The sequence below is a fragment of the Ambystoma mexicanum genome, chromosome 10 (genome assembly GCF_040938575.1).
Source record: "Ambystoma mexicanum isolate Mex_15411 chromosome 10, UKY_AmexF1_1, whole genome shotgun sequence".
NCBI classification, from domain to species: domain Eukaryota; kingdom Metazoa; phylum Chordata; class Amphibia; order Caudata; family Ambystomatidae; genus Ambystoma; species Ambystoma mexicanum.
In genome coordinates, this window is record NC_090932.1 from 1,681,785,194 (window position 1) to 1,681,801,114 (window position 15,921).

A 15,921-nucleotide genomic window follows, 5' to 3' on the forward strand; every position below is an offset into this window, starting at 1 on the left:
GTCCCCCAGACCACGAGCTCAAGGCCCTCACTCCAGATTCAGGGGAGAGAGACGAAAATCAGCCAAGAGGAGGTGACAAGTGGGGGTAGGAGGAGGGGTAGGAGGAGGGCCAAGGGAGGCCGGCCAGAGAGTGAGGGGAAAGGATGGTGAAGGTGTGTCGATGAGGAGGATCTCCGTCTTGCTGGCATTCAGATTGAGATCATTGGCGGGACACCAATCTTGAATGGCAGTTAGGCAATCAGAGATGAGAGAGGGAGAGGAGGTGGCCGAGGGCAGCCTGAAAATGAGTTGAGGGTCATCAGCGTAGCACTGGAAATTTTAGCAGAAAATGGCAATGCAGTGGGCGAGTTTTTCCAGGTATACGTTGAAAAGCCAGGCCGAGAGGTTAGACCCCTGGGGAACAATACAGGTAGAGAGGAAGATAGATGATAGGAAGGACCCAAGTTAGACCTGGGAGGGTCAATCAGAGAAGAAAGAGGTCAACAAGGCCAGAGCCTGATCAGTGATACCCAGGTTATCACGGGAGACGATTGAGCACGATGGTATGGTTGACCGTGTCGAAGGCAGAAGAGAGATCGAGAAGGAAAAGGACAGAGGGAATTTTAGAGTCAAGGTTGGAGAGCAGATCTTCACAGATGTTCAGGAGAGCAGTTTCCGTGCTTCTGGCAGCTCTGAAGCTAGACTGGTGGTCATGGAGACAACCAACACAATTGGAAAGAAGGTTAAGCTGAGGGATGACCAACCTTTCCAGGGGTTTGCCCAGAAAGGGAGTAATGGAAAATGGCCCATAGTTAGACAAACAAGATGGATCAGCTGTGGGTTTCTTGAGAAGAGGATGAACAAGGGAGTGCTACATAGGGGAGGGGAAGGATCCTTAAGCAAAGGAGTGGTTGCAAAAATCAGCAAGGGCCGGAGCGAGGGTGTCAATGTGGTCCTTGATGGTTTTAGAGGAACAGGGATGGACCTGTTTTGATGAGGCTTTCATAGATCGGACTTGTCTAGCGACCTCATCAGGGGAGAAAAGAGGAAAGGACGAGAAGGAGGATGGGGGGGGTGGTGGCTGAAGGTGGGTCAACAGGCACAGACGGAGAGGGGAGAGGAGGTGGAGAGGGTGGCCAGGATGTCCTTGGTATTTGAGATAAAGTGAGAGGCAAGGGCATTACAAAGAGCCTGGGAGACTGCAGCAGGGTTGTCCAGCTCCTTGCAGATTTTAAAGAGTTTGGCCGAGTTGTTGGATGCCGCAGAGACACAAGCTTGAATGTGGACTCTCTTCTTGGTGAAGCAGAGTCGGTATTGCCTTTGGAGCAGGTGACAGGTCAGGAGAAAAAGTAATGCGTGTCAAAGATTTGGTGAGTTTGTCTGATGCTAAAACTGATATTCTTGATTGGCTGGGTACATTTCAGTTTAGAAGTAAAGTGCAAAGTTAATGTGAAAGTGAGTCTATTCCACGGGTAATCTCTAGGTTCCCCCAGAAAGGCTGTGATGGGGTTGAATGATATTGATAGACAAGATTACCAGTTGGCAAAAACTGCTCCTATAGCCAGGTTTGGGAAGATCCCTTCCCAATACCTAAAAAGGTTTAGGGACCACAAAAAGAGAGATGGTAACTTGTGGGTCACTTGGGTGTGTGATAGCCTGATGGGTGGTGTTAGGGAGAGTTATAATTTTTATACTTCATCCCCTCTCCTAGAAAGACCCCCCCAAGCACCTTTTCTGGACTTCTGGACCTTTTTCTTACAATCACGAATGAGTGGAGTCTTTATCCACTCTTTCATCCTTGTGGGCTCTGTGCTTTGGAACTCTATTCTTTATAATTATCTATTCTTTTTTCTATATCCTCAAGTAACTACAGTTCTTAAGAGATAGTTAATATCTCTCCCGAAACACTATAGTCCAAGAGATGGCACACACCACCTTCAGTGAAGGGCCAAAGGGTTATCTAGTATCTCCCCCTTCTCTATGCTCCTGTGACTTTTTACTCACATAGACAATCTCCTAGCTATGGCTGGTGGCAGTGGTCGTGTTCTACCAACTATTGTGTCGTTTTTTATACCACAGGCTGAGTCCATAGCCTCGGTAGTGCACAATAGGGGAACCCAAGTACCAACTAGGGGCCTCCTTTCTTTTTACACCATTACTAGTGTGGTTGTTCATTGTTGGCCCTTCTTCTACCGTCCTGGGAGGGGGAGGTCAGTGTGTGTGTTTTGTCTTTAGAAGGAACGCTTGGGTGTCCCCGCCAAGGCTCCAGAGTGTCTGGGCAGGCAGCAAGTGGGGGAGGAGTTTTACACCCCCCATTTCCTTTGCCAGAGTGCCTGAATAGGACCAGCTCCTACAGGGGTTCTGGCTGTCCTGATTGGACAGCCCAACACCCCTTTCTGTAAAATGCTGACAGATTTCAGAGGAGTGTGTGCTGGAACTGTATAAAAGGTGAGGCTTCTGGAGTGAAAAGCAAGTCGACCACTGGAAACTGAAGTAGCCGAAGAAGAAAACAAACAGAGATGCCTTCAGACCCTTTGCAATACTGTGAAGCGACCACTGCTGTCCTGACCCTGTTTTTTTGTGCGACAGAGGAGCTCCAAAGAGGATGACGCCTTCCCTTTGGCAACAACCAGTCCCAAGACTAACTTTGGATTGAACCTTCTCTCGAGGTTCTAGGAGTTTCCAAAGCTACAGAACCCCAATACCAGGAGACATGCTGCCCATTTCTAGTGCATTGTCGTGGAAAGGCTGAATCCATCCAAACCTTTGCTGAACCCGTATGGACACTCCAGAGATCCGAAACTACTCGGCCAGACCCTTTCATCTATGGGATTGCAGGAAGCGAAGAGGACTGACCGGGCAATCCGTGCCCTTTGTTGGTGCTGCAGAAAACTGCAGAGTGAACCAAGAAGTTTCTGAAATTCATGCCCCAGATCCTCCCTCGAAACTGCTGCTGATAAGAGCGCGTCCTTGTCCTTCCTTCAGTCATCAGACCAAGGAATTCAGGGGTTTGGTCCATAGCTGCAACATCATGAGCATTCAGCACAAACATGTTCTTCTAACCTAAGGTACGGTGGGGAAAAAGATATTGCTTACCCGATTCCAAGAAGTCGTTGCAGAGCGTTGGAATACACACAGAGATGTCCAGGGCAACCCCCTCTCACATCCGACTCAAGCCGCTGCTTGTGTCCCTTCATCAAGTCCTTTTTTGGGTCTCTCTTGTCAGTTGTTAATTTGTTGCTTTGATAGCACTAGAGACTGGAAGAACTCTGCAGGAACTCTTTGTATTTCTTTGCTCGTCAAGACTTTGAGCCCCCTCCGAACTTCCTTTAGCTAGGGTTGCGTTTTGAGACTTTAAGGACTTACTAGGCGAAGAAACGCTCTCTAGATCCTCAAACCAAGCTCATGTTACGCTAAATAACCATTTTCCTCCCTTTAAGTGACTTTAGTATATGTGTTTGCAGAGTAAATGCATTACCGTATAAACCGTTGAAAACCGGACGACTACGCAATAACCGATACTACGATAGCATGGTCTTTTCCCTTTCTAGCGTTGCTACAAATTTAACCGCGAACAAACACAAAAGTGAAAGTGCCCGTTGAATTGTATTCTCAAGTGTTACAAAGTGTTCTAGTGTAAACGTCTAAAGTATTTAAAGTGATTCTGGTTTAAATATAAGAAATATATACTTTTATATAAATTATAAGTGCTTCTTTGTTGTGCCTGTCTAGCTAAGATTCATAGTACTTACCGACAGCTCACATCTTCCTCTTAAGATAAGCCTAATTGCTCTGCCACACTACTAAGGTACTGAGCTAATACAGACTGATACTAAGAGTTGGAGATCTACAAACCACTGGGAAACCTACTAAAGACTTACTACTAGCAGTACTTTAGGTAAACTCCCGTAACAGGTGGATTAAAGGCTACAAGGTGAGCACCTGTGATGGTAGGAGATATCTCTTCACGCTAGAAAGTATTTGGTATGTCTGTTGCCCTTGCTGACTCTAAGGAACTGGACCCCAAGAAGCTAGCAATAGCTGCTGACTTGTCGGTGGCCAACAGGGCTTCTCGCAAGGATGCTTGGGCTCCTCATAAGAGAGGGGATGGGAAAAAGCATAAAAAAGGAGGGCCACAAACATAACAAGGGTAAATCTCCCTCTAAACAACCTTGTAGGGCTAGTGAAACCTCTGGGCGCACACCAGAGAGAGGATATCAGAAACCCCCAATCCATCATGCCGGTCTGATAGCATAGCGAGTAGAGCCAAACTCAGCCTTTCATCCTTCCGAGGTCGATAAATGAGCACCACACACCGTGGGTAATAACAAGCAGCGCTCAGATGCCCATGGATGTGTAGCGCTACATAAATGCTGAAGAATTATTATTATTATTAAAAGACATTTGGGAAATGTGTGGTTTGTGGGTCTGACAACCATGTGAAAGGAGATCCCAGATGTAAGGGTAAACCTTCAGGATCACCTCTGTCAGTTTAGCATTCACACATTTTGACAGGGGCTAGATTTCACCATCAAGCTGAAGAACCCATTGGTGCTCAGGCTAGTTTCTTTAGTATCTCTGTGACTGTGGGAACAACAGAACATGAAGGTCTATAATTCCATTCCTGATAATACTAAAGAGTATTATAAAGACAGTGTACTTGTAAATGGTCAGGACACCCCTGTCATTAGAGACACTGGGGCTAGTATAACTGTGGTAGATTAAAATTTCTTTGAAGATGAGGAAGTTGCCAGGGCTCCCAAAAGGCTTACAAAGTTAGCAGGAGGTCCAGTCCAAATGTGTCCCATACTGCCAGCTATCACTAAGTGTAATGGCATGACTGTTAAAATCTCTGAGAGTGTCCAGTCTGAGGTGCCATCAAGTAGGGCTCTTGGGCAATGACGTGAAGGCCCCGAGTGCACCTTACAGCACCCCAAAGGCCCCCTCTAAGAAGTGAAGGCAGATGACAAGGAAAGGCAGGTAGGCAACCTGAAGAGACCTTCCAACTGAGACCAAAGCGAAAGCCAGATCCTCCAAATGAAAGAAGGTCCCCAAGCCCAAACTTTCCCCAAGGAAGAAAGTTGCTGTATTAGAGAAACAAGAGGTCACACCTGTGACCCCACCACCAGTTGAGGCTGTGTTGGTGCCAGAAGAATCCCCAGAAGAACAATCTGATGAGTCGGAGGTGGAGGAGATTCAACCCTGTCTGGATTATCTAGATACAAGAGACCACCCTGAGCTGCAGGTTTTCCTTGCAGAAGGTGGACCCTCAAGGACAGATTCAGTAGGGGACAGAGAGGATCCCTCTCTAGAAGGTCTGTCAGCAGGCAGCTTCCCAGAGTGAAGGGCAAAATACTTGGAAGCATAGGCTGTACTGGGAGGATGGACTCCTCTACAGTGAGCCTATGGAGTCTATTCCAGAGTGCATCAAGAGACTGGTGGTATCCCAGGAATTGAAATCCAAATTCCTACAGTTAGCACATGAAGTCCCCCTGGCTGGTCAGTTAAGCTGTAGGGGGACCAACGAGAGGATATCATTGTACTTTTACTGATCCAAGATGGGTGCAGAAATTGAGAAACACTGTAGGAGTTGCCACACCTGCCAGTTATCTGGTAAAAGTGGAGCCAATAAAGTGGCCCTTTTAGTGCCTCTCCCAGTAGTGGAGTTCCTTTTGAGAGGATGGGGATTTCCATCGTCAGTCCCCTAAGCCATCCTTTTTCAGGCAAACTATTAATATTGGTTGTAGTGGACCATACATCTATGTACCCTAAAGTTATTCCAATGAGAACTGTTACTTCTCAGGCAGTGGCTAAGGCCCTACTTGGTATTTTTACCAGAGTAGGATTTCCTAAGGCGTCTAATAGGAGGTCAAATTGTATGTCCTACTACATGCAAGGCATGTGGAAAACCTGTGGCATCACTTACAAGTGTTCAACTGCCTACCACCCTCAGACAAATATGTTTTTTACTCGACAGAGGAACTCCGAAGAGGACACCTTCTTTCCTTTGGCTCATGGGGCCAACCAGCCCTGAGACGAACTACACCTTGAGCCATCTCCCGAGGTGCTGTGCATTTCCAGAGCTGCAGACTGCGAATACAAGGAGATCTCCCAACCATTTACAGTGCAACGTTGAGGCTGAATCTGTCCGGTCTTTGCTGAGATCCAGGTGAACCTCCAGAGACACGTTCGGACTCATCCAAATCCCCTCACCAGAGTGCAGGACTCCAGAATAGAAGATTGACCAGGCGAAAACCGTACTTTGTTGGTGCTGATAAAAAGGCACCAAAACCGCAGACTGGCCAGGGAGACTGAAGAAACCCGTGTCAAGGGACGCCTCTCGAGACTGCTGCTGAGACATCCCATTCAGAGTCCTTCCTTTCATCACCAGAGCGAGGAATCAGGAGACCGTGTTCGTCACTGCTGCAAAGAGGAGAATCTAGCTACGTGCATTTCTTCTAACCCAAGGTACTGTGGGGTTGAAAGGTATAACTTACCTTGAACCGAGAAGTCCCTCCAGAGTGACTGAAGTGCGTGAAGAGTGGTCTAGAGTGTCCACTCTACGTCTGACCCAAGAAGCTGGTTTGTGTTCCTTTAGGGAGTCTTTTTGCAGGGTCCTCCTCTTTGTTTTGAATTGCCAAGTATCTTTACCAGGAGACTAAAAGTATCCTGAGGAACCTTTGCTGTTCTGTGGCATCTCAAGGCTTTGAATCCACTCCTACACTGACTTTTTTGTATAGTTAGGATTTGGGCTTTTAAAGCAATAGTTTGGCCAAAAAGTGTCTCTAGAACGTTAAGCTCTGCAGCTGTGTGATTAACCAACCGGTTTCCTTCCTAAAAGACTTTATCCTCTGTGTTTTTGCTAACAAAATACAATTACTGTATTTCGTTGTCTTAACGCAAGTGCGTGGTGGTACCGATAATACAGCAGAACTGTCATTAGAGTCAAACTCTGTAACAATGTACCGAGAGCAACTACCGTTGAATCAATGCCCTTGGAAAAGTATTAAGAATTCCTGTGTGTGTTGGTTAAGTGAACTAAGTATCTACCTTCCTTATCATAAATATAATAAATGTATACTGTAATGTACATATGGGATACATTACTCACTGTAATCGTATTTCTGATGCTTTTATCTAGCCGCAGAGTATTACATTATTTGTTTTTGAAACTCGAAAAGGGATTTCGACAGGGCGCCCCAGTAATACTATCCCTAGAGTGACATTCATTGTACACATGGTCCTTCACATGTCGTGGTCCCTCAGATTGTTTGTTTCTGACATGGGGTAGTGTTAGGGCGGATTTTCAATTCAGTGCTAAATTCCTCCGACCCTAGACACCCCCAGCTCTTTTGCTGGACTTTAGGACTTTTTAGTTTTAACCCTATGTGTTTCCTTTGTATTTGGAGTCTGACAAACTTCATAGGCATCTGCTTTGTGTAGGTGACACACAGCATCCTCAGTGCAGCGCCACAGAGAAATCCTTTGGATTTCCATAAGGTTTAAATACCTTCTCTTGGGTTAACGACTGTTCCCAAGAGTAGTAAAGTGAAATTGACCAACTAACCCCAAGACTAACTTTGCTGGAAGACCTTCCCCAACTGGCTGTACTTCTTTGCTGCTGCTGGAGCCGAGTTCCAGGGGTTGAGAAATCCGTAGTCGAGTGCAAAGTCTTTAAGCCGGACTGAAGCTCCAGGAAGATCCGGAGGACCCTTCCAAAGCAGGACGACCCAAGCTCGAGTCACCTCACCAGAGTGCTAGACTCAGGGAGTGAAGGATGCCCATTCAGTGTCCAAGATCTGCAGTGGTGCTTTTTGCCGGTAGCTGAAACCGTGAGTGCCGCTGAACTGAAAAGATCCCGCAGCTGCTGCTGACCTTCGAACTGCAGTGCAGGAATCCTCCAGACGTCCTCCCTCTTGTCCCCATGACTGAGGCCCAGGAACCCAGGATCTGCAACTCTGCAACCAGGATAGAAGCCAGCTAGATCCTCTTCTTCCAACCTAAGGTACTGTTCTGACTAAGGGGCACTTACCTCTTGGTCTGTAGCTTGCTTGTCTCGCTTGAGATTTGCAGTAGCTGCTTTTCTAGAGTTATTCTAGCTCTAACTTTTCACAAGTGTAACAGCTTGTGGCCCAACAGTGATTTTCTACAACAAACACTCTACGTTTGTGCAAGACTTTCTGCTATCTAAGTGCCTCAGCTTCATAGACTTTGTTCCAAATTAACTTTGGCTGTCCTGGCTCCCTGCAGACTCTTCTAAACCATTGACTTTGATTGCAACTGTCCCTCATAGGTGATGCATTGGTTTTTAACTAATATTGCTGGGAAAGGTTGTATCAAGACTTCATTGGGAGATGTAACAGTGCTCACATGTTCTCAGAACCTGTTTAACCTTTTTCCTTCCCTTAACCTTTCCACAATCTCCGAATTTTACTAAGTGCAAAAGTGATATATAAATTCCATTACTGTCCTGGCAATTGATGTCAGCCAAGGGTGTAGGAAGTGTGTATGAAGCATCTCTAAAGGGCATCTACTTGCTTATCTTGATTCTGAGAACGTGTTATGAAGTGTTTTTTTATTGTTGCACACTGCCCTTTTTAAAGAATGCTTATTTATAACTGCTTGAACAGAGGTAGGAACTGTTGTGTCTTGACTGTCGTGTAGTCAGGAGAGTCTTCTGTCCACCAGTGCCACACAGGGAGGAACAAAATACACTCCCTGTGCAACCCTTGAGGCCACAGGTGGGAGATCTTCTTCCTCTGGAACCGCAGACCCTCCGAACCCCGGACCACTGCAAAGAAAGCACCGGTTAAGTTATGCGCCTAACAATAACCACTAGCCAAACACAAACAACTGGAACGGTGTTACCCACTGGAGCGGTGAGGTACTCCTGTATACCTATGGGGGATTCCGGGATTCTCCAAGGGCCCTCCTTACTCCGAGGGAAGTGCCGGAAGGCCAGATGTGGGTTTAATGGGCCGGGCCCACCCGTTGTCAGAGTCCTGAACAAGAACCAAGTAAACGTAGTGCCAAGGGATAAAGCAAGCGGGAGTCCAAGAAGCAGTCCGTGATCCGTGATAGGCAATGCAGAAGACAAAAACCAGGAAGATCCAAAACCAATCCGTGAGGCAGTCCAAGGTCGATATCCAGATGATCAAGAAATCAGGTACGTAGCGCTGAACAGTGTCCAAAATTAAACAGCTGTGAAGCATCGGTTGGACCGATGCGGCCGTTTAAATACTGGCACTTCTCTTCCCTTTCGGACACGTGATCCGCAGGTTCCGGTCACTTGACCTGCGGGTACAGCATGTGTGCGTATCTTTTGGGTCACGTGAACCGCAGCCATGTTATGAGAGTGGGAAGCATTCCTGGTATGCGGAAGTGCGATGGCACGAAGCTGATCCTCCAATCGCCATGGGAGTCGCCACCGAAACGGGTGTTGCAGCGAGCGGGTAGCAGCACGCTGGAGTCCAGGTGATGGCAAAGTAAGCGAGGAGGGCACAGGTGAATCCCGGAACCGGGCATGGGGTCGGGAGGGACTAGAAAAAATGGCAGGGGAACTGGGGGGACAGGGAACCTTGCTAGCCATCGTGACAGAAACACACAATGGTAGGAAAATTAAACCACTGCCACCAGCCATTTAAAGTAGTGAGGGTAACATAAAAAATGTTGCATGGGGATGTAGGAGAAGGGGCGACTAGGTAACGCCCAAGAACTCCACATAAAATGGTGTGTGCTGGACCCACAAAGAGAAAAGGTAAGTAAAGTCAATTTCACTTTACTATTCTCGGGAACAGTAGTTTACACAAGAAAAGGTATTGAAACCTCATGAGAAATCTAAAGGATTTCTCTGCGACACTGCACTGATGGTGCTTTGGGGCACCATACAAAAGTAGATGCCTATGGAGTTTGCCAGGCACCAAAACCAAACGGAACACATAATCCAAATCAGCTCAAAACACATGAGAGTGAGAAAAGGCCTCACTCACTCCAGGGGTAAAATTAAAAAGTCCAGCAAAAGAGCTGGGGGTCTCTAAGGTTGAAGGGAATTAGCACAGAAATGAGCATTCTCCCCAACACCATCTTTATATCAACCATTGCCTCCAATACTACATGTTTGCAAGTGTCTCGGTTTCTTTTAGGTACACTCATCCAGTCCAGAAAGCCACGAATGAACATAAAAGGGCGAGATCAGATGCAACGCACCAAATTCAAGACAAGGGAGCTGATGCCTGATTGCTACCCAACCACCTCCGCAGGCAGCCACACCAAGAAAGAGGCCTATTGAAAGAAGCTGTGACAACCCTGCGAACGTGAGGCACTGCTTCATAATTACACCAGATAAAGAGTATGGAGACGCTGCATTATTACATGGCCAATGGAAGATCATCCCAGGACAGCCAAGGGACTACAGCACGCCACCACAACAAGCCATAAACTCTCTAAACCACCTGAAAATAAGGAAGGAAGAAATGCTCACTCTCTCCCATTGAAATTACGTCGAGGGCAACCGGAACAGGGCCCTTGACCACTAACACTTGCCTTCTCAGGTCGCCATGGTGTTCCGCAGAAGAGGTGGGCAGGGATTAACCTGTATTTTCTAAATTTCTGTCACACATCAGCGCCCCAGTTAGGGAAGAGAGGGCCGGAATGGCCAGGAAAATATTTCAAATTCTGGGACGGACGGGGGAATTTAAGGAAGCATCGGGAAGTGTGGTAATCCCAGTGAGGTCGGAGGCGGGGGAGGTGAACGACCAAAAGATCAGCAGGAGGAAGGAAGGAGCGGTGGAGTGAGGAGTTGATTTTAAAAGGTAAAATATTGGCTAGTCAGTGAAAGTGGTAATGCTGTGTGATTCTGCCTGTTTGTGTGGCAAGAGTGATTAAAATGATTAGTGTAAGGAGTGATTGTGTAGCCGATGGTACAGAGTGAAAGGAGGGTGATTGAGTAGAGTGGAGGAGGGAATAGCAGAGTAGTGGAAGGAGGGTGACACAGGGCGGAGGCGAGACCTAGATGAAGTGACGGAATCCTAAAGGGTATTTGTAAGGCATGAGTCACAAATCCCAGTAGAAAAATAACCAATGCATAGGAATTCCCTGAGGAAGTTTAGAGAGAGAAGGCATTCTGTCTTTAGGTCCTCACAACTAGCCGAAGACCGAATTAGACAGCAGGGCCCAATCATTTGTATCTACTAACCTGGGGTCAGGGAGGCTACCTTAGGGTGGGGGTACGACAGAAGACGAGAGAGAGAGAGAGAGAGAGGGACGGCCCTTGGGCCTACATATACTTCAATAACAATCATTGAGCCGTCACTGGGAGTGTTTTTTGGACCATCCGTACAATTAAAAAATTACAGAAATACAAAAAACATGGCGAGGGCAGATAGAAAAACTGCTGCATGGAACAGCTGAGAACATTGCTATGACTAGTGATAATACCACAGAAATACACCATAAAACACCACACATTGGACTTGCTGCTCTAGGAACCAAGGGTAAAGATTTCGAGCAGAACTGTTTGCAAATACATAGCAAGGAATGGGTAGAAACTGGAAAGCAGGTGAGGCCGCCAGTACCCATCATCGCATTTGTAGTTTGTTTTTTCATGAAACTCACCTGGATTTCAGGAGTTCTGTCCACAGGAATGAACACTGCAGGCTTGGAAGAGGGCTTGCGAATGGTGCTTTCGTTCTTCCTGGGATGCTTCTCATTATGCACTGGTGTGACAGTCTTTGGCGGTTCCACTGCTGAACTTTTAGGCATGTCAGAATGTATGGAACATCCGCCATCCTGTTCACCATCCCTTTTGTATTCAGCCTCCTCCTCAGAGTCATCAGAGGAACTTGAGGAATCAGCCCTGTGTGCAGACACCTCCTCATGCTGGGACTGCCGTCTGCGTCTCTTGTTTGCTCCACAGATGCTGCTGATCTTGTCCTGGCCAGTGGACTCTGCTTCCTGCATTGTTCTGAGAAGAAAGATTTACAGTATAAAGAAAGTACACAATGATCTCAATGTCTGATCCACCACTCTCCACAAATCCTACCAAGAGCAGACATTGTGCCCAGAAAGTCAGTCCCCTCCTAGAGAAAATTCTGCAGGTGGCAGCGAGTGACAAAAACAGATCTTCTTAATCATCACCTGTCTTGGCCCTGCCTCCCAGACACCTTGATTCCTGGGGATATGCAGTATGGACTCCACCCGACTACTGAACATTGTTATAAAGTGAGAGTTCAACTATTCAGTGTTAAGGTTATCCCATTAGGAGCAGCTACCCATTCACTTCCCAGATTGTATTGCGCCCTTCAATTGATAGTCTCACAACCTTTCACTCAGTCTTTACAAGGTGACCTTGCTGGACATCAGCACTGACTAAGGGGTACACTGTTAAGTTAAAAGCAGAGAATGAGGGGGTCAGAATCCTCCAATAGCAGCATTGCTATTTTGGTTATTTAATGCCCTACCCAACAAAAGTCACATTTTCAAACTCAATCACCACAGCATGTCAGAGTTGCCGACTGAATGGTGCCATCTAATCAAAGCCTTTCATCGCTGTGGCACACATTGCCCACTCGCATCAAGGCACAGGTCGCTGGAGCACTTTGCCACTAACAGAGACAGGACTGATGGAACCCGTTGCATATAACACATGATCCTTACCGTTTGTTGACATACAGTCGATCCCCAGTTCCCATCTTGGACGTTGTGTACAAAAGTTTCAGCTCTGCCTCAGGAATCTGCACCTGGCTCAGTTTATTAAGCATATCAGACCTCTAAACAAAAACAGACCATTATATAGAAACAAGGCCAAGCAACCATTAAAAAAGTACATTGTTAAGTATGACAATGTTAAGCTGAAATGAAACATTAGGATATGAAGGAAGCCGCAATGTCGGTGGATTAGGTTTCTTAATTCCCTCTGATCATTCCTTCATTTCTTAATACCACAAATCTAAAGGCTGCATGTTTCAGTAAATGAATCACAAGCTTCCTGCCCTCCTCCTGAGCCAGTGTCCACAATGTGGTTTCCACCATCGACAATACCTTGAGCTTCGTGCCCCCACCCTCATTAACGAGCCGGTGCTCACAGATGTATTACGCATCCACTGGCATCAACATTATTTACTTTTGCTGCTCCTAACACGGGCAGAATGTTTACATCTTCAAGTTCCCTGTTCCATCTCCAAACTCCAGAACCAGTGAGCACGGGATGGTTTGGGACATCCACCATCCCTCAGCTCATCACCATTAACCATTTGTTCTGCTTTACTTGCCTCAAGCTTCTTCCCCTTCTGCTCTAGAACCTTCTGAAGGACTTTCTTCTGCTTTCTGCTCAGAGGCTTCTTCACAGACGCTGTGTGGATTTTTAGTTTCTTTGTGGTTTTCTTTGACGGAAGGACTAGGGCGTTGCTTTTATCCACTCCTTTCAGGTTTTCGTCATCTAGAAAAGAACCCAATATGAGTGTGTGACAGTCAGGCACCCACACCACCACAAGCAGCACATTGGGAGAAAAGAATTGTGTGACTGAACAGATCATGGGTGAGCCATGGGAGAACCCAAGACCGTGGGATATGTTGGAAAACACACACAAGGACTCAACCGCCTGGGATCACTTTCCCCAAGACATATCAAATTCATGCAATCAGCGGCAGTTCCTATGCTTTCCCGGGATAAACGGAAGCCCATAACGATCAAAATTAACAAATGCACTGGGGCACATATGATGAAATCCCAGAAACAAGCTCTCCTCTAGTAGTTGGGTTGAAAGTGTCCCCCTGAGCTGCTCAAAGTATGGCTTGAGCACCGAGTGCTGCAGAGACTGCCAGAGCTTCTTAGCTGGCAGCAAGATAGTTTGATTTATGGGAAGCAGTTGCTTTGTTGCTATACATATGAATGAGAACTATCCAGAACCTACCTCTTCAGACAGTAACCACCCCTCCTCGGCTGAGTCACGCTACCCGCACATCCGTCAGACAAACGTCATGTGCATTGATATATAGCATGCAAATTTATAACTTGAAAGCAACCAGCCATAAAGAAAAGCCACTTGTCCACATGTTTGCAGTGTATGACAGGACTGAACCCATGCAGCTCTGCTTAGCTTTGCGAGCACTATCCAAAACCAGTACATATTTTAATCACAGAACAGCAATGAAAGATAAGCTGCACTGCACTCTGTCCTTGGGTTAGGACAAGAAAATAACGCCAGTCATATTTAACTAATGTACAGTTTGGTGCTGGTGCAGGCATTATGTCGTCTTGCTCTAACATTGGAAATGTATCTTCACGTGAAATTTATGGAAGAAGATGAATTTCAGACCAAGAGGACAGAGATTTGAGAAAGCCGGAGTTGGAACTAACATTGTGTGGTCCTGGGCAGGTCACCTTGCCTATTTTATGTTTCAGTCCCTTGATATTCCAAAATAAGAAGTGTATAAAACAGTGACCACTAACAAGTGCTATACTAAAACGACCACAACTGGACCAGTGTGTTATATGCTCCATTATGTTAATAAGCTTTTATACTGCAGGAGATCCTGACAAAGCACCTTCTCTCCCTTATTTTCACTAGGTGCTAAATTTGGGACGACCTTTTAGAAGTTTGCTTTAATTACATAGGTAGGTTGATGTCGCCTGATTCACTTGAAGGCAATGCTTTATCTCCGCCTCACTTTCACATCCACTACACACACCTTTTTGATCCCACATGAAGCATTGCTCAGACACTAAACAACAATTCTGCATTGTGCCATGTACACGATCAGATGCAACTTTGATGAAAATTCAGCAAATACATAACTATAATAGTTTGGCAATGTTGGAATTAATAAGGTTTCTGCACCATCCTTAGATAGCTTCTCTCGGCAACGCATAGTCAGAAAGTTACGTTCAAGAAAGGTTTTAGTTGTGCTCATATAGCACCATTGACCAGCATGTGTTCCTTTAATGAGGCTTAGAAACAAATATTTTCAGAGAGACCTACTTCCAAATATTGTGTTTTCCCCCCTTTATTAATGGTCTTGCCCTTTTGCAATCCTCTCACATTATTGTAAAAGTAAACAGATGCAAAGGGAGACAGGGCTATTTTAAGGTATTATCCATGAAATAATCCAATTAGAAATATCTGCGGAAGAAAAAAACGAAAGTTATTTGAACACATTTTTTCCCCCACAGACATTTCTGGCAACCCGCTCCCGTCACCCCCTTTCTTACCTGCATGGGAACCGGCGCTGCTGGGACCCCTTTTTTTTTTATAAACATTTTCCTATCGGGTGCGGGGGACACCCCCGTTGCCATTATAGCAAACAAGCCAACAGGGGCGCGGGGGACACCCCTACTTCCCTTGTTCGCTATAATCGTAACGGTATGGTAGGATTGTTCAACATTTTCAGTTTCATGTAATTTTGGTACAGCACAAATTTGAACAATTTTACCATTCCTTTTTCTTTTTTCGATGTTTCATACGGATACCATTTTAAGGGGTTTGGGTCACAAACTTCCCTCTCCAACCAATGAAATGAAGGGATCCAAGAATCCGTCCCCCGCCGAACATCCCAACCATAACCCATACTTTGGGATGTTGCCTTGGCAGCCATCAAAGTAGGCATGGGAACTACCCGAAAGCATCCTGACCACTTTCATCCGTGTTGGAATTGGAATAATAAGCAAGTCTTATTATGTTCTAGTATGGTCATAGCCAGGAGATAGTTTAATGTGGGGTTCTTGGAACTCACTCATTTCCTTGGTTGGATTGAGAGTTTGTCTGTGACTGAAAACCCTTAAGATGGCCCTGTTGCCCTCAGTTCGTTTACCTTTACAATCACTTTTTTGTACTTTGAGGGGGATCACAAAAGGGGAATCCTCTCAAGTGGCCGACAGAACGAGATTTTAAAAGGGGCCACCACCAGGAGCGGGAACAGCATAACGACATTAACAGTGAAAAGTGA

At 46.1% G+C, this 15,921-nt stretch overlaps 1 protein-coding gene across 1 annotated transcript in view; it reads right to left on the reverse strand.

Moving 5' to 3' along the window:
- The window catches only part of DHX37 (DEAH-box helicase 37), a 1,051,990-nt gene that overhangs the window by 963,180 nt on the left and 72,889 nt on the right, over window positions 1–15,921 (reverse strand). The window contains exons 3-5 of the mRNA XM_069620118.1: window positions 13,248–13,414; window positions 12,634–12,746; window positions 11,593–11,941 (exon numbers count right to left, since the gene is read on the reverse strand). Coding sequence (XP_069476219.1) covers window positions 11,593–11,941; window positions 12,634–12,746; window positions 13,248–13,414 — 629 coding nt within the window. The remainder of the gene's footprint in view (window positions 1–11,592; window positions 11,942–12,633; window positions 12,747–13,247; window positions 13,415–15,921) is intronic.